Source organism: Sebastes fasciatus, chromosome 9, assembly GCF_043250625.1.
Source record: "Sebastes fasciatus isolate fSebFas1 chromosome 9, fSebFas1.pri, whole genome shotgun sequence".
Lineage (NCBI taxonomy): Eukaryota > Metazoa > Chordata > Actinopteri > Perciformes > Sebastidae > Sebastes > Sebastes fasciatus.
Genome location: NC_133803.1, coordinates 30,880,038 through 30,898,311, shown reverse-complemented (window position 1 = coordinate 30,898,311; position 18,274 = coordinate 30,880,038). Strand labels below are relative to the sequence as shown.

At 39.3% G+C, this 18,274-nt stretch overlaps 1 protein-coding gene across 1 annotated transcript; it reads left to right on the top strand.

Moving 5' to 3' along the window:
* Window positions 1-865: 865 nt before the first annotated feature.
* Window positions 866-17,970, top strand: acss1 (acyl-CoA synthetase short chain family member 1). Its single transcript, XM_074647221.1, has 14 exons — window positions 866-1,383; window positions 3,748-3,844; window positions 5,415-5,614; window positions 6,824-6,999; window positions 7,245-7,397; window positions 9,204-9,351; window positions 9,774-9,911; window positions 10,818-10,910; window positions 11,853-11,965; window positions 14,958-15,084; window positions 15,168-15,295; window positions 15,527-15,590; window positions 16,516-16,637; window positions 16,747-17,970. Exons 1-14 carry the CDS (start codon window positions 1,038-1,040, stop codon window positions 16,912-16,914), a joined length of 2,073 nt encoding a protein of 690 aa, XP_074503322.1. The 5' UTR covers window positions 866-1,037; the 3' UTR covers window positions 16,915-17,970.
* Window positions 17,971-18,274: the final 304 nt, after the last annotated feature.

Sequence of the window (18,274 nt, the reverse complement as noted above, 5' to 3'; positions counted from 1 at the left end):
TCAGAGCAGATTTAATAACATTATGATTCAGTATAAATGTTTACTATGACGTCATCTGATTGTCAACAACCTGAACTTCTTTTATCTGATTTAAGTTTTCTGAATAATTCAGCTTCAATTATTACATGAATCTTGTTTATGAAAACATATAGATATACTGGAAAATAACAAAGAACATTTTTACTTGTTTTATTTGATGTTGATGTTTTTTGGTGTGTTTTTTTACTCTAAACATGAGATGTTTAGAGTCAAAACATCTCATGATTTGACCACATTCATGTGGCTGTTTTCCACACAAAAGCAACATTCATGATGTTTTCAGTTATTAATCTCCTGTAACTGATCTGAGAAACAAAATTAAAGGGAAACAAATTAAGAATACAATTAAATAACATTGAAAATGAAGGAGAAATAAAGAAAATATATTAAAATACACATTGTTATTATTTAGTTAAATAAAGGAAAATTAATTATATACATGTGTGATGTATTTTATAATTTATAAATTAAATCATAAATAGAAAATAAAATGAGTTTTTTTTATCATAAAAAAAAGAAAATGATTTATTCCAAAACAGTTTCAGTAACTGTTAAATGTGTTAAAATATAAATACAATTAAATAACATTGAAAATGAAAGGGAAATAATTTTGATAAGATAAAAGATACATTTTGATAAAAGTAAATTAAATACATGTGTGATGTATTATATAATTTTAAAATTAAATCATAAATAAAAATAAAATGAGCTAAAACAATAAAAAAAATTGAGGGACGGTTTTATTTATAAAAAAAAATGATTTATGCAAAAACAGTTTCAGTCACTTTGTCAGAAGCAAAGTTTGTCACTTTAGTCCATCTCTGACTGTCACTTGCTCCAGGAGGCTGCGTGTGATTGGTTTAAAACGCCACGTGACGTCACGCACTAAAGTTGCTCCACACCTGAGAACACCTGAGACAGACAGAGACAGAGCCAGAGCCAGAGGGAAGTTGAGTCTGAGTCTGAGTCAGCTACTCTTCTGACTGCAGAACACCAACATGGCTGCTCTCAGCAGCAGCAGCAGACTCTTCAGGACCCTCCTGAGACCGGCTCAGACCAGGACCAGAACTGGACCTGGTCAACACAGGTGTGTGTCCTCTCTGCCTCCTCCTTCACCTTCACCTCCACCTCCTCCTCCTCCTCCACCGGGCACCTGGAGCTCCAGGCTGTCCCGGCTCTCCTACCGGGATCTGTACCGGCTCTCGGTCTCGGATCCGGATCAGTTCTGGGGATCCGCAGCCGCAGACCGGCTCCGCTGGGTGGAACCGTTCCACCGGGTCCGGGATTGCGAGCTCAGCAGCGGGAAGATCAGCTGGTTCCTGGGAGGGAAGCTCAACGTGTCCGGTGAGACATGATCAATAAACCGTCTACTGATCGATAATCAATAATCTGTCTGCTGATCGATAATCAATAATCTGTCTGCTGATCGATAATCAATAATCTGTCTGCTGATCGATAATCAATAGATCAATAGAACCAATCCCTTTGTAAAGGCGGGAAGCTGAGAACTCCTACTGCTGCAGGAAAAGTACTAATACCAGTACTAGAGAGTAGAAATACTACAAGTACTACAACTCCTGAAAAGTTACTAAAGTATCAGCATCACAATAATAAACCTGCTCCAAGAGGTGGATAAATACATTATTCAGTGTTTATTAAATACATTATTCAGTGTTTATTACAATATTATTCAGTGTTTATTACAATATTATTCAGTGTTTATTAAATACATTATTCAGTGTTTATTACAATATTATTCAGTGTTTATTACAATATTATTCAGTGTTTACTAAGAAATAATATTCAGTGTTTATTAAAAATATTATTAAGTGTTTATTAAATACATAATTCAGTGTTTATTACAATATTATTCAGTGTTTATTAAGAAATATTTTTCAGTTTAGAAAAAAATATATATTATTCAGGGATTTAAAAAAAAAAATATTCAGGGATTATTAAAATATTATTAAGTGTTTATTCAATATATTATTAAGTGTTTATTAAAAATATGATTCAGTGTTTATTAAAAATATTATTCTGTGTTTTGTTATATTATTTAGTGTTTATAAAAATACATTATTCAGAGTTTTCAACCTCATGTCGAAAATAAAATAGACTTCAGCCAGTTGAGTTCAGGTTATGTGAGATTCAGCTGAGATGGAGTAGAGCAGACAGCTGCTCAACACATTAACATGATATCTGGAGAGTAAAAACACTCTGACTCCCTTGGCCCATAGGTATAACAGTTTAAAAAAAAAAAATTATATATATATATATATATATATACAGTATATACCCAGTATATATAGTACATAAAGAGACAGTTTGTGCAGTGAGTGTTTTGTGTCTTTATCCTCCTTTCTGTTGTTTTTCTGTCTCTGATAATAATCCAATAATATTCCAATAACCACAGCTGGATGATTCGTATTGTATCCGATCTGATACAGGAGGATTTTGTTTTTCACTTGTTACATAAATAATTTTTTTGCGTGAGACACAAACAGGATCTTCAGTGTTAATCCCATTTCAGGATTAATTTTCAATCACAGAATAAATGAAGACAGTTTCCATCAGGATCACTTTCAACACGACTCAGACGAGAAGACGTGTATTTGTTGTATTTTTCAAAACAACATATACTGTGTTAATAATTCCAAGATATAAGGGATATTACTGCACAATACAGGGAAGAACATAGTCTAATGTCTTTCCATTCACATGTGATTTATAGAACGAGCTTTCTCTTTGTTTCTACGGAGTCACCAACGAGACATAAGCAAACATTTGGGGCTCCACAGATTCACATCCAGTGCAGTTGGGCTACTAAAGATTATTTTTCTTTTCAGTTCAACAGACATCAATTGTTTGGTCTATAAAATGTCAGAAAATTGTGAAAATACGTCTCTCAAAATGTCTCAGAGCGACATCCTAAAATGTCTCGTTTTGTACAACTAGTCCAAAAGCAAATACATATTCAGTTTACGGTGATATTAAACAGAGAAAAACATCAAATCATCACACTGGAGACGCTGCAAACGGACAATGATTGGACTTTGAGCTTAATAATTTGATGATCCGTTGATTATCAAAGTATGTGGCAATGTTGAGCAATAAATCAATTAATCGATTAATCATTTCAGAGCTCCTTTTTGCCATCGTGCCAGACATTACACTAACCAGGTTTGACCTCACAGGGGTTTTTCTATTAGGCCAGAAATCGGGAATTTTACTTTTTTTCCCTTTTAAAATAAAGTTTTTATTCTGTCATAAATAAACGTACACATAACACACATTTCCACACATTCATCAAGGAAAACAAACAAACAAAGGCACACAGATTCAATCCAACTTTAAACACAGACAGAAACAAAAAGTGAACGAATAAAAAATGAACTATAAACGACATACAGAACAAATGTTATACATTAAATTGAAGCAGGTCACAGGATAAAATCACTAAATGTTAAAACCCGTCCCCCCAGTGTTTCATAGCAGATGTTTGAAACTAGGCAAGGACATTATTATCATTATAAAACCTATGTGAGTTTTTTGTTTTCACTTAAGTTGAAAGTTGACATGGTCTTCTACAGGTTGATGAAAATGTAAAGGGTTGATGAATGTCAGAGGTTTTTAAAGACAGTAAAAATACAGTGATATCATACTGTAAACAACACTGAGAGTCTTCCTGAAGATGATTTTATGTTTCAGTGAACTGTCTGGACGTCCACGTTGAGAAAGATCCGGACCGAGTGGCTCTGATCTGGGAGCGAGACGAACCGGGCACTGAGGTGAAGATCACCTACAGGTATGAACATCTGCAAACAAGGAGGTCATGTTTTCAGTTCGGTTTGTCAGCTGGATTACGGAAAAACTACTGCCCCTAATTTTGTAGCGTGGGCCACGGAAGAACCCTTTATATTTTGGAGCAGATCCAAATCACTGAGTGGATACACAAATTATTCATTATTTTCCTACATTACGATATCGGGCATTCGGCAATTACTCTAAATATCATATTTAGAATAACTTCTGGATGAATTAGCTGATGTTATCCACTCAAGACAGTATTTTGCTGTGTTAGCTACACACTGTTGGTGCTGTAGGGAAGCTGAAGGGAGGAAAGAAACTCGGGAGCGCACATGAACATCACATCCTTTTGGATTTTCCTGGGAAACAGTCCAGAGTCCTATATATAGAAATCAGTTCACACGCTGTTACAGGCAACCGACAAAGTCGAGGAAGATCTAATTTTTTCAAAGTGACATTACAATCCGGTCACACATTGGCAATACAAAACGATTAGTACATGAAAAAAGTTACATATAGTACCTTTAAGTCTCATATCCTCCTGCTATGCAGATGATACTGCTCTTTATTATACCCCCGCGACAACACAGTTGGGGGTATATAGCGCTATATACACTTTCGTTTCCGGAGCAGAACTCTAAAACTATTTAACTTAGGAACTACAAATTTGGTATGATGGTTGGCAGTGTGGTCTAGTTGTGCCTTTTGGGGGTTAGAAGTCCAGGATGCCCATTAGTTAATTAATTAATGCCCATTAATTCCATTAGTTCCAAAAGGGCAAAACCTTTGTCTCTACTTTAGTAGAGGTCAAGCAGTGAGCAGTGATACCTTGTGTTATTGTGTTATTGTTCTATAGTTAGCTGTATCCTTCCTGTATGCAGATGACACAGGTCTTTGTGTTATCTACATAGTGTGTTGTCCTGAAGTTATCTCAGCACCATAAATGTAACGGAACATATTGCAGTCTGTGCAAAAGACGTATGTTCAGCTCGTAAAGTTTAACAGTCACACAAGTTGGGTAATGAATAACTTATGTTAGTTAGTTATTTTACACAATTTATTTGAATACAAGTGATGTGCAGAAGGTGCCTGCAAGTGAATAGTTGATGATTTCAAAGACTGATATAATGTTATTAACTGTTTATCTGCTTCTAACTTTTGGAAGGTGTATTTACAGTATACCAGCGCATTTACCGTTTTAAAGCCAAATGCCAAACTTCAATGTATTAAATGCCACTTTAAGTACTAAGTATCTGAGTGCAGTTAGTCAGAATACAAGGCCATAAAAACTACAGCTATCTGTAAAACATCTGTAAAACATCTACTTTCTCAATTAGGTCTACATTAAAAAATAGATAATAGCCGGTTTCTCTTTTTTATGGCTGTTAGGCTACCTTACCTTGAATTGGACTGGACAGCTTGGGTTGCAATCTTGGCTTTACATAACTGAATCTGAGTTATGTACTTTCTTTTCATGCAATACATTTTCCTTTGGAGGACGATTAAGATATCATCATCATCATCATCATCATCACCATCAACCCAGTGTCCTGTTGTTTGTCCAACAGAGAGCTGCTGGAGACGACCTGCCGCCTGGCCAACACCCTCAAGAGCCATGGGATCCAAAAGGGGGACACGGTGGCTATTTACATGCCGGTGTCACCACTTGCGGTGGCGGCCATGTTGGCGTGCGCCCGTATCGGAGCGGTGCACACCGTGGTGTTTGCTGGCTTCAGCTCAGAGGCCCTAGCAGGGAGGATCCAGGATGGTGAGTCTTCCCCCGGGCCCTTTGTTCTAACCTAAACCATGAGGAGGGGTTTTCATATTCACTTCAACTCAGAGTATTATTGGGGCAGCAACGACTGGACGTTAGAGGAACTGCATCTGGAGCTTTTTAGCTGCTTTTAGCTCCTAGGTTTGGTTTTGCAGCACATTTCCTGTCACCATGAGGTTGACTTTTGTATATTTTAGTGAAATATCTGGTTGAAATGTATGAAATGTGGTTCATCATTCTTGTTCAATCAATATGAGGTGGTCGCGCACATCCCAAATTTTAACATTATAAACATTTTAAGACTTTTTTCAGGCATTTTTCAGACTTTTTATTGGACATTTGTAGGGTGATAAAAACTTGCCAAAAACATACTTTAGTGCTTAAATTAATAGAGAAAATGTTGAAAAATAAAATTGGTCAAACATTACTTAGGGTAAGCGTTGTCACAGTTGGGGGACTTATTATACTACGATAGTATTTCTCCAATCTTGGCTTGAATGTCAGTTAGTAGTATTAAAGTAGTACTAGAAAGTAGGTGATCATTGGACAAAACTTCATGTTGAGAGTCAGAAGTTTATCTGAACACTTTTCCTTCAGCTGCAGCAGCATGAAGGTCAGAGCAGCAGGAACCTGAGGGGAGGAGCTGTTTACTTTTATTCTTATTTCCATTATATTCCCAGACCTTCACACAGGATCACTCTGAACTCTGATGGGAGCTGAACCTGTAACTGTGGCTCCACCCACCAGTCATTCACAGCGTCCACAGATATAAACGGAGCTGCAGCTCTCAGTAGTTGTTCATGGCAGATCTCTGGAGGTCACACACGCCGCTCAAGGGCTTGTGTGTTTTGGAAACAATCGCTGCCTTCAAACCCAAACACGGCGTTTACACGCCCAGCTGAGCAGCAGGTGAAGCAGAGCATGATGGGAGTTTAGCTTAGTGTATGAGCAGGAATGAGCTGGACACACCGGCAGAGTCTTTGAGATAAAGTGCGGTGCAGTAAAGTAAAGTGTTGCTAGAAGCTGCTGTGTTTATTACAGGAACAATATGAAGAACATGTGAAGCTAAACAGGAGTCAAGTCAACTCCTGAACACGTCATGCTTCATTTTAGCTTTGATTAGCAGGTAGATAAACAAAATAAAGACTCTGGAAGAGAGTGAGAAGTTCAGTGTAATTAACCAGGTGTGTGTTGCATTCACAGCCCAGTGTAAAGCCGTGGTCACCTGTAATCAAGGTGTGAGAGGCGGCCGACTCATCGACCTCAAAGCTACAGTGGACGCAGCAGTGAAGATCTGTCCGACTGTCCAACACGTCTTCGTCTCTCAGAGGACAGAAAAGCCTGCTGTGATGGGACCGCTTGACGTCCCCCTGGAGGAGGTGAGACACCTGAGCAATACACCTGATCAATACCTCTGTGTCCCACGTCTGTCCTGCAGTAGTAGTATCAGTAGTAGTAGTAGTAGTATCAGTAGTAGTAGTAGTGGTACAGTTATCTGTTGTCCTGCGTTCCAGGTGATGTCCTCCGTGTCCCCCGTTTGTCCCGCAGTAGTATCAGTAGTAGTATGAGTAGTAGTAGTAGTAGTAGTAGTAGTAGTACAGTTACTTGTTGTCCTGCGTTCCAGGTGATGTCCTCCGTGTCTCCTGTCTGTCCTGCGGAGCCTCTGGACAGCGAGGATCTTCTGTTTCTTCTCTACACATCAGGAAGTACGGGGAAACCTAAAGGCATCGTTCACACACAGGCTGGATACCTGCTGTACACCTCTCTCACACACCAGGTACTCCCTCACACCTCACCTCCTCCTCTTCTTCCCTACCTCCTCCTATCCTTCCCTACTTCCTCCTCTCCTTCCCCACCTCCTCCTCTCCTTTCTTTCTCTTCCTCTTTGTCTCCTATTGTATCGCCTTCTTCCCTTCCCTACCTCCTTCTATCTTTCCTCTTCTTCTATCTCTCCTTACCTCCTCATGAGGTACAGAAATGTTTTCCTTCTTATCTAACGTGATATATATCTCTACGGTGATATTTATCTCTAAGGTTATATTTATCTCTACGGTGATATTTCTCTCTAAGGTGATATTTATCTGAATGTTTGTCACATTGACGTCACACAGACAGGAAGTGTGGAAAGTGGAACATTTATTTTGAAAAGGTTGTGTCAGTTTTTAGTTTGGTGAGTAGGAATGAAACACAAACGTCCACTCAGTACCAACAGAGCAGCTCGTTGTGATTAATGAGGACATAAAGACAAAGAGGAGCTGTTACACAACAGGAGGAGGAGAAGAGAGAGGAGGAGGAGGATGAGGAGAGAGAAGAGCAGAAGGGTAAATCTGCCTCTGAAAAGCTTTAAATTAGCTTTTTTCTGATTGACAAGCAGCAATATCTACTTTCTCTGTGTGTGTGTGTGTGTGTAATGTTACATGTTAACATAAACCATAATAACCCCCTCCCTCTAGTCATCAGTGGTCATTTGTAAAGCAGATCAGAGTTTTTGATTTGCTGCTACTTTGGATGAAACAACAGAACAAAAGCTGCTTTATCTGAAAAAGACAAGAAACACTGAGTCCACGCCAGAGACACTGAGAGAGAGAGACACTGAGAGAGACTGAGAGAGACTGAGACAGAGAGAGAGACGAGGACCACTGGGTCCACAGCAGGGACAGAGACATTGAGACAGACAGGGAGGAGGTGTTGCTGGATCGTCTCTTCTTGTCTCCAGATTTTTCCTCTAAACAGTTAAAACATTCAGAGTTCACTGAACGGTTCATTCATCAGGACTCATCAGACTCTCTGATCACTGATTGGTCACTACTTCTGTTGTGTTTTGGGATCATTTGAGTCGACTGATAATAATAATTCTCATTATAACACTGCTTTGTTGAATACTCGATTCTGATTGGTTAATCCCGGCTTTCTGTGGTCTGTTATTTCTTTATAGCAGACCGTTGCTATGTATAGCAGACCGTTGCTATGTATAGCAGACCGTTGCTATGTATAGCAGACCGTTGCTATGTATAGCAGACCGTTGCTATGTATAACAGACCGTTGCTATGGGTGCAGTTCTGGTCTCGGACTCTGGAGGACCATTTTTGTGTCAAATTATTGATTTCTTCAGTAAGTAGCCGTGTAATAAGCGGTATAATGTACAGCCAGCCTATAGCACCAACTACTGACCAAACTACGCTGTAGACGAGTTAATTTGCTCCAAACCAGCTGATGGAAATGCTCCTAATTCACCGTTCTTTTTCATCAACATTTCAAAAGTATTCGCTTGAATGTAAACTCCACTAATCAGGGCGTTTTCAAACGTGATCCCACCACAAACACTTCCCACCCAAAAAAATAGAAATGCTGGTACAATGAATTTTTCAATCATTTTTGCAAAAAAGTGCATTATAAATAATATAATAACAGAATGGAAACAAAAAAAATCCTGTTTGTTTGTTTTTTAATTCTTGCAGAAAAACTGCATCATCATCATCATCATCTTGTGGGAGATGTAGTTTATTAGAAGCAGACAGTTGTAGTCCGAGCAATGTGAACCTGAAGCGTTAACCGTCGTGTTGTCGTTTTGTGATTTCTCCAGTACGTGTTCGACCACCGGGACGGCGACGTGTTCGGCTGCGTGGCGGACGTCGGCTGGATAACGGGACACAGCTACGTGGTGTACGGCCCGCTAAGCAACGGCGCCACCACCGTCCTGTTCGAGAGCACGCCGGTTTACCCAGACCCAGGTAAGATCCAGAACCAGAGACCTGCAGGCTCCAGACCACCAGAACAGGAACATCTGTCTCAGAAAACATCTGCTTCTCTGATAAAAAAGAAGTTTACTACGACTCCCAGCATGCATTTCACCAACAAACATCCAATCCTCCTCCTCATCCTCCTCTCAGAGTAAGCTGAGAGTAGAGCTGAGGTGTGCTGAATGAATGAATGAATGAATGGAGACTTCCTGGTTACTCAGTAATGTTTATGACATTCAGTTGCCTCTTTATCTCACCTCTATTGTTTTGTTGTCGGGTTTCATCTGAGTTCCTGAAAGGAAGTATATGGGCTTGACCTTTGACCTGTTTGTTGTTGGTTCGTACAGTGTGTTCATGTGTTCATGTGTCTTCATGTGTGTGTTCATGTGTTCATGTGTGTGTGTGTCCATCAGGCCGGTACTGGGAGACGGTGGAGCGTCTGAGGATCACCCAGTTCTACGGAGCGCCGACGGCTCTGCGTCTGCTGCTGAAGTACGACGAGAGCTGGGTGAAGAAGTACGACCGCTCGTCTCTGAGGACGCTCGCATCAGGTACCACCAACAAGTACTCAGATACTCTACTGAAGTAGCAGTACCACACCATTAAAATACTCCAGTACAAGTAAAAGTAATACATTCAGAGATTTACTTCAGTAAATAAAGTACTGGCATCAAAATGTATTTAAAGTATAAAAAATACTCATTAGTGTCAGTGTGCTACATCTGGATTATTATAAAAGATGTATAAATAATAATAATAATTATAATAGTAATAATAACAACAACGACTATGACGACAACAACGACGACAACAATAACGACGATGACAACGACGACAACGGCTACGAAAGAAAAAAAACGACAACGATGACAACGACAACAACGTCTATGACGATGACGACAATGACAACGACGACGACGACGATGACAACGAAGACAACGACAACAACTTCAACGACTACGACAACAACAACAACGACTACGACAACAACGACGATTTTTTTGGGACATTTTTCGGACATTTTTTTGGACAAAAACCCTCACACATTCACATATCTTGAGGTCAGAGGTCAAGGGACCCCTTTGAAAATGGCCATGCCAGTTTTTCCTCACCAAAATTTAGCATAAGTTTGGAGCATTATTTAGCCTCCTTCCTGACAAGCTAGTATGACATGGTTGGTACCAATGGATTCTTTAGTTTCATATGTTACCAGTATCTTCACTCTTTTAAAACTGAGCCGGCTACAACCTAAAAATCACAAGTTGCGTTAATGTGTTATTATCCCGTTAACAGCTCTAGAAGCAACAAGGACAAACTGGAAGCTGTTGTAAGTTTTATGAAACCATATAAACTCTGTGTGTGTGTGTGTGTGTGTGTGTGTGTGTGTGTGTGTGTGTGTGTGTGTGCGTGTGTGTGTGTGTGTGTGTGTGTGTGTGTGTGTGTGTGTGTGTTTGCAGTGGGAGAGCCCATCAACCACGAGGCCTGGCACTGGTTCCACAGTGTGGTTGGAGACGGACGCTGTCCTCTAGTAGACACCTGGTGGCAAACAGGTGAGACATAACGAGTAGTCGTCAGCTCAGTACATAAAGTAGCCTAGACCTCAACTATATGCAAATGAAGAGCGGGCGACGTGACGCCCTGTCTCTTGAAACGCGCCGCCATGCTACCAGAATGCATTGCACGGCTGCTTACATAGACAATGAATTGGAAGGACGGAGGCTGTGGACACGTACCATCAGATGTGGTTTCCTCTTTAAGTCCGCCTGATTCTCTCTTTACTGAAGCTTTAACCCTAATTTCAACGATTAGCAGCAGAACATCTGCAGCTCTGCAGAAAATGAATTAAGATCAAATCCTCAACACACTTAGACCCCCAACGCCAACCCAACGTCAACCCAACGCCAACCCCCCAGGACAAGATCGTCGAGGATCACTGACAGAGAGTGTGTGTGTGTATGTGTGACCTAATTCCTCGACAATCACCACCCAGTGAGTGTGTGTGTTGTTTTTAAATCAGACTTTAGACTCTCTGCCAGCTGCTTCTTTCTCTTAAAAGGAGAAAAATCCCCAATAAATTAAGAAATTAAATGAAATTAAAGCTGCATGTAGAAGCAACATCTGAGGCCCTCTAGTGGCAGCCTGAGGTAACCGCTGCATATAGAATTAATGTTAAATATTTACTTTATGTATTTGATTAGAAATAAATATTCTTACATATCACACAGATTAACAAACATTAAAGTAGTCCCCTTCAGACTGTGGCTGCCTCTAGTAATATCAGTTTTAATATCAACAGTAAATCTTGAATGACCTGACCTCAGCGTTACAAACACGCCTACCTGCTGCAGGCAGTCTGCAGGTGCGTTAACGCCTGGTTTAATATTTATCATCAAATATTTGATGAACAAACCCAGCTGCACTCGAACGCCATATCACAGAGTAACACCCTCCTCCTCTGTGGAGTAAATCTTGTCCACTTCCTCCCCGTATAGAGACCGGTGGTGTCTGTATCGCCCCTCGTCCTGCAGAGGAAGGAGCCGCCATCATCCCAGCGATGGCCATGAGGCCGTTCTTCGGTATCCAGCCTGATCTCATGGGAGAGGAGGTGAAAACAGAGCTGCACCAACACAAAACAACACTTTTAATACTCTGAACAAGGAAAGCTGCTCAGTCTGTGAGCTCATAGCCAGAGAACCGGATGTTCAAACGTCTGATTAGTACTTCACCAGTAACTTCACACTTAGTTAGTAAAGTATATGTATAGTCACACCCTGGTCCCAGACCTCTACTGTCCTCTAGACTGGTCCTAGCTAAGAATAAAACCACAGATTGTTGTTTTTACACTTCAGTTTTTGTTCAGATTCAACAAAGAGATATAACGTGTTAATCAGAGAGCTTTAGAGGAGCTGGTAGGTGGATTCTGTTACCTCTGCAATAAGCCAGGCTAGCAGTTTCCCCCTGTTTCCAGTCTTTATGTTAAGCTAAGCTAACCAGCCGCTGGTTGTAGCTTCATATAAGGACATCCTAAAAAGGTAGAACTTTACCTTTAAGTTTGGTTGTTTTGCATCTCTTTGTGTTTGTTTTGTGTCTCTTTGTGGTCATTTCAGTGGTAGAAGCAGTATTCACAGTCAAAGTAGAAATACTACAATATAAAAATATTATTATTATTATTATTATAGACAGATATTGTCCAGAAACCCTCACAGGTACTGCATTTAGCATAAAAATATGCTCAATTCATAACATGGCAAACTGCAGCCCAACAGGCAACAACAGCTGTAGGTATGTCAGTGTGCTGACTTGACTATGACTTGCCCCAAACTGCATGTGATTATCATAAAGTGGGCATGTCTGTAAAGGGGAGACTCGTGGGTACCCATAGAACCCATTTACATTCACACATCTGGAGGTCAGAGGTCAAGGGACCCCTTTGAAAATGGACATGACAGTTTTTCCTCGCCAAAATTTAGCGTAAGTTTGGAGCGTTATTTAACCTCCTTCATGACAAGCTAGTATGACATGGTTGGTACCGATGGATTCCTGGTGTCATAAGATACCAGTATCTTCACTCTAGCTTTAAAAGCCGCTACAACCTAAAAGTCACAAGGGAAATTTCGCAACTTTTTTAAATTCCACAGAGTTTGGGTGGTGGCTGATCAGAGGTTATGACTCATGTTGTAATATTTCTAAACTCTAACCGCTACAGTGCTACCAGCACTACAGTATCTAGTTTCCAGCTGTGTGTATTTATCGGAGTATATGTCCATCGTCCTGTTGTCGTCAGGGTGAACCTCTGTCAGGTGGCATCTCTTTGTGTTCGTTTTGTGTCTCTTTGTGGTCATTTTGCATCTCTTTATGTCTCTGTTTTGAGTCTCTTTGCATTACTTTATTTTCGTTTTGCATCTCTTAGTTGTTGCTTTGAGTCTCTTTGTGTTTGTTTTGCGTATTTTTGTGGTCATTTTGCGTCTCCTTGTGGTTGTTTTGAGTCTCTTTGAGTCTCTTTTTAGTCGTTTTGAGTCTCTTTATGTCTCTTTGTGGTCGTTTTGTGTCTCTTTGTGGTCGTTTTGTGCATCTTTAGGTCTCTTTGTGGTCGTTTTTAGACTCTTTGTGGTTGTTTTCTTGTCTCTTTGTGATTGTTAATTTTAGTCTTTAGATACACAGACAACTCTTCTGTCACTAGGATCAGTTCATTGGTGTTTTGACTCTGCACATGAGATTTTTAAAGAAAAATATTTGGACACATGACATGAAAATAACAAAAGAAAAGTGTTGAAGTCAGAGGAGAAAATATTGAGTTTCTGTTGATGAAAGTGTGTTTTAAAGACTGATTTGATAGGTTTCCAGTTAGCCCTCCCCCAATCAGCTTCAGATCTGATCCCCCATCAATCCCTGCGTCTCGTTAACCCCACTTGACCTTTAGATGTAAGAGGTCAAACAAGCCTAAGAATGACACCCTCTCTTTCTTTCTCTCAGTTTAATCTTTCTATTAAAACAGGACCAGCAGCATCTGTTTGCTTTGATTAACAGACTTTCAGGATGATCACCGCGCCCCCAAATTAATTATCCGCTAGTTTCCCCATTTCCCTCCTTCTATTAAAGGACTGTAATCTGCGGGCGCTCGAGGGTTTCTCATCATCGCTGGTTACTGAGTGTAGATTAGATTAGATTAGGCCTCCTTCAGTTTCACACTTTATCTTCAGAGGAGGTCGAGGTCACTTCACTTTCACTCCAATCCTCTCTGAGTTAACACAAACGGCGGCCGTCATGTGTTTCATCGACAGTTTAACGCTGGCCTCATTCTCAGCGTGGAAATCTACCAACAGACCGACCAGATAGACGGTCGATCAGGTTCTACTGAAACAAATGACCCTGAAATGTTTTATGAGAGGTGATTTAGTGGTTTATTCAGTGGTAGAAGCAGTATTCACAGTCAAAGTAGAAATACTACAATATAAAAATATTATTATTATTATTATTATAGACAGATATTGTCCAGAAACCCTCACAGGTACTGCATTTAGCATAAAAATATGCTCAATTCATAACATGGCAAACTGCAGCCCAACAGGCAACAACAGCTGTAGGTATGTCAGTGTGCTGACTTGACTATGACTTGCCCCAAACTGCATGTGATTACCATAAAGTGGGCATGTCTGTAAAGGGGAGACTCGTGGGTACCCATAGAACCCATTTACATTCACACATCTGGAGGTCAGAGGTCAAGGGACCCCTTTGAAAATGGACATGACAGTTTTTCCTCGCCAAAATTTAGCGTAAGTTTGGAGCGTTATTTAACCTCCTTCATGACAAGCTAGTGTGACATGGTTGGTACCGATGGATTCCTGGTGTCATAAGATACCAGTATCTTCACTCTAGCTTTAAAAGCCGCTACAACCTAAAAGTCACAAGGGAAATTTCGCAACTTTTTTAAATACTCAGAAAATTCCACAGAGTTTGGGTGGTGGCTGATCAGAGGTTATGACTCATGTTGTAATATTTCTAAACTCTAACCGCTACAGTGCTACCAGCACTACAGTATCTAGTTTCCAGCTGTGTGTATTTATCGGAGTATATGTCCATCGTCCTGTTGTCGTCAGGGTGAACCTCTGTCAGGTGGCGGCGTCAGTGGCGCTCTGTGTATCAGCCGGCCGTGGCCCGGGATGGCTCGCAGCATCTACGGAGACCACCAGAGATTCATCGACGCATATTTCAAACCGTATCCTGGTCAGTTATTTATTTATTTATATGTATTTATATTCATAATCTCAGTCTGTGAGCTGATGTGTGTATGTTTTTTATTCTGTCAGGTTATTATTTTACCGGTGACGGAGCGTACCGGTCAGAGGACGGTTACTACCAGATAACCGGTCGCATGGATGACGTCATCAACGTCAGCGGCCATCGACTCGGTACAGCGGAGATCGAGGACGCTCTGGTGAGACGCCACAAAACACAGGAGACATCTTATATAAATATAAATACACTCTGATTATAAGAATTGTAGATACATTATTTATTAAACTAATAATAATAAGAAGAAGCACTAACTAATAATAATAACTAATAATAACAATGACAAAAAGAAGAATAAATAATAATAGTAAAAAGAAGAACTAATAATAATAATAGTAATAATAATATATCTGTGATTTGTTTGGTTCTGCAGGATGAACATCCAGCTGTTCCAGAAACAGCTGTAATTGGATTCCCTCATGACATCAAAGGAGAAGGTGAGACTCCCATGATCCTCTGCTGCTGCTGTTTCTATGTAAACATGTCAGCTGCTGGTCAGGTGTTCAGGCATCAGGTCAGCACAAATACAAAATAAAACTTTATTGCTCTTTGGCACTTTCAAAATAAAGGTATGGAGGTGAGCGTTGGAGTAGAAACTAAAGAAAAGAAAGAAGATAATTCAGTGAAATAAGTTTATTTATAGAGCACATTTAAAAACTAAAGAGAGTCAATAAAACACAGACATAAATAAGAGAATATAATTAATAAACACAGAATATCTTGATAAAATCACAAGACAACAGTATTGAACAAACAACTCAATAAAATAAAAACGTTTTAAAGAGTCTAATCGTCAGTGGTAAACCGTTCCTCAAGACACTGATTAAACATTAAACATCTGTTTGCAGCTGTCTGTCTGCTGTATCACTGTCGCTTGTTATTGTGCAGTAAAAATCAGATGAGCTCAAGTTAAACATGAAGTTTGATGAGTGGCGCTCTGCTGCCTCCTGCTGGTCTGATAGTAAACCTGCTGATAAATATACAGCTCAGAACATATAGAGGATGGATTAACACAAACATGGAGTGTAAAAATATAAAAATATAAAAATACAAGTAGTGTATTTAAATGTAAACAAGAGATAAACAGTGCAATAACCAGCAGTAAAAGCAGTTTAATGTTAATAATAAGGAGCCAATCACAGGGCAGAATATTAATCACATTAATTTATTAATTTATGTATCTAGAGAGTTATCTTTGAAGCTTTCTAAATCTCAGCGACGAGGAGAAGATCTTTGTTTTACAGCATTTTGTAGTTCTTTCTGTCCTTGAATGACGAACGTAATCTTTAGTTTATTGCTTCAGCTGGTTGATGTAGTGTAGTTAACGGTGTTTAAAACATGTGTTTCTTTGTGTGGCCTCAGTACCGTTTGCCTTCGTGGTTTTGAAGGAGGACTGCGTTGACGACGTCCCCGTCGTCCTCCAGCAGCTCAGAGAACTCGTCTCCACAAAGATCGCCAGATACGCCGTCCCGGAGCACTTCCTGGTGAGGCACACCTGGAACGCCTGGATGAACATCAGTCCAGGTGTTTTTTAACTTGATATGAAGACACCTGTCAGCCAATCAGGAGTCAGTATTTCCTGTTGTCCCTCAGGTGGTGAAGCGGCTGCCGAAGACTCGCTCCGGGAAGATCATGAGGCGGATCCTCAGGAAGGTTGCCACGGAGATGACGGGTGACCTCGGCGACGTGTCGACTCTGGACGACCCGTCCGTCGTCAAGGAGATCATTGAGGCCCACGAGAAGTACAGGAAGCAAAAATAATAAAGGTATATGTCATTTATTTCAGAATGATATTGTTTGTGTGCCTTATGTTGTCAATTACTGGAACAACCTTGTAAAAGACCTCAAGTGGAAGAACATCTGGACTCTACCCTATAAGTATCTTTCGACAAACAAAATAAGAGAAGTATCCTTTAAAATCCTTCACAGATATTATCCAGCAAGTCATTATCTTGTTAAATTTAAACAAGACATCAATGTAAACTGTTCATTCTGCGATGTACTCCCAGAAACTCTTCTTCATTTATTCTGGCACTGTGACCATAGCAACAGGCTGTGGAAAGACTTGAGTAGATTCATTATTGATAATAATGACCCTGATTTTATTCTATGTCTAGAGAATGTTTTGTTTGGTTTCCATAAAGGTAACAGTAAAATCAAAGAAGATTATATTATTAATCTGATTATTCTTTTAGCTAAATTTCATATATATAAATCCAAATTTAGTAAATCTAAACCTTAATTTTTTGTATTTGAACATTGATTTGAAATTGATTCTCTCCTCCGAAAACAAAAAAGCTATTAAGACGGTAACTTTATGCACCTCCTTTTAATATATTTATCTAAATGTTTATTTTCCCTGGCTTTGTACTTGTAAACTGTTTATCACCTGGCATCTGTTATTGTGTGTCATCAGCCTTAAATCCTCTAAGAACACGTTTTTTTAATTTCAAATGTCAAATTTACTGTAAACTTTTTATAGTGTTGGTGCCTCCTGTGTTTTAGTTTTGAACAAAACTTAAATTTCTAATCGTATTTTGGGTTATGAAAACAATATATTAATTATTTGTTCATTTTAAATTAGATTTTAATTCAAATATATTTTAGAGTTTGAGCCCAGAAATATCTGAATCAAGTCCTTTTCCTCGACTCTTTTTTCTTCAGATGATTTCTATTTAACAGATAAATATTTTGTGAACATGAACTTATTTTTATAGATTTAGAGTTTTGCAGCTGAAATTGTTTATTGACAGTTGATTGGATCAGAAACTGTGTATCAAGAACCTACAGAAATAAAGATTCACTAATAAACTTAAACTCTGATGTCTGTCTGTTTTACATCTTATTAGAGTTTATACATATATTTATATGTATATATAAACTTGGAAAAAAAGTTCAGAAACTTGTGTTCAGTGAATTATTTCTCTGTTGTTACAAATCATTTTTGGGATGAGCAGCACAGCTGATTATGTGGGTAGCGCCCAAGAAAAATTTGCCAAAATGCTCTGCCAATGGTTTATTGACAATTGATCGGATCAAAAACTCTGTGTGCCAATAAACTAAAACTCTGCTGTCTGTCTGTTATATATATATATATATATATATATATATATATATATAT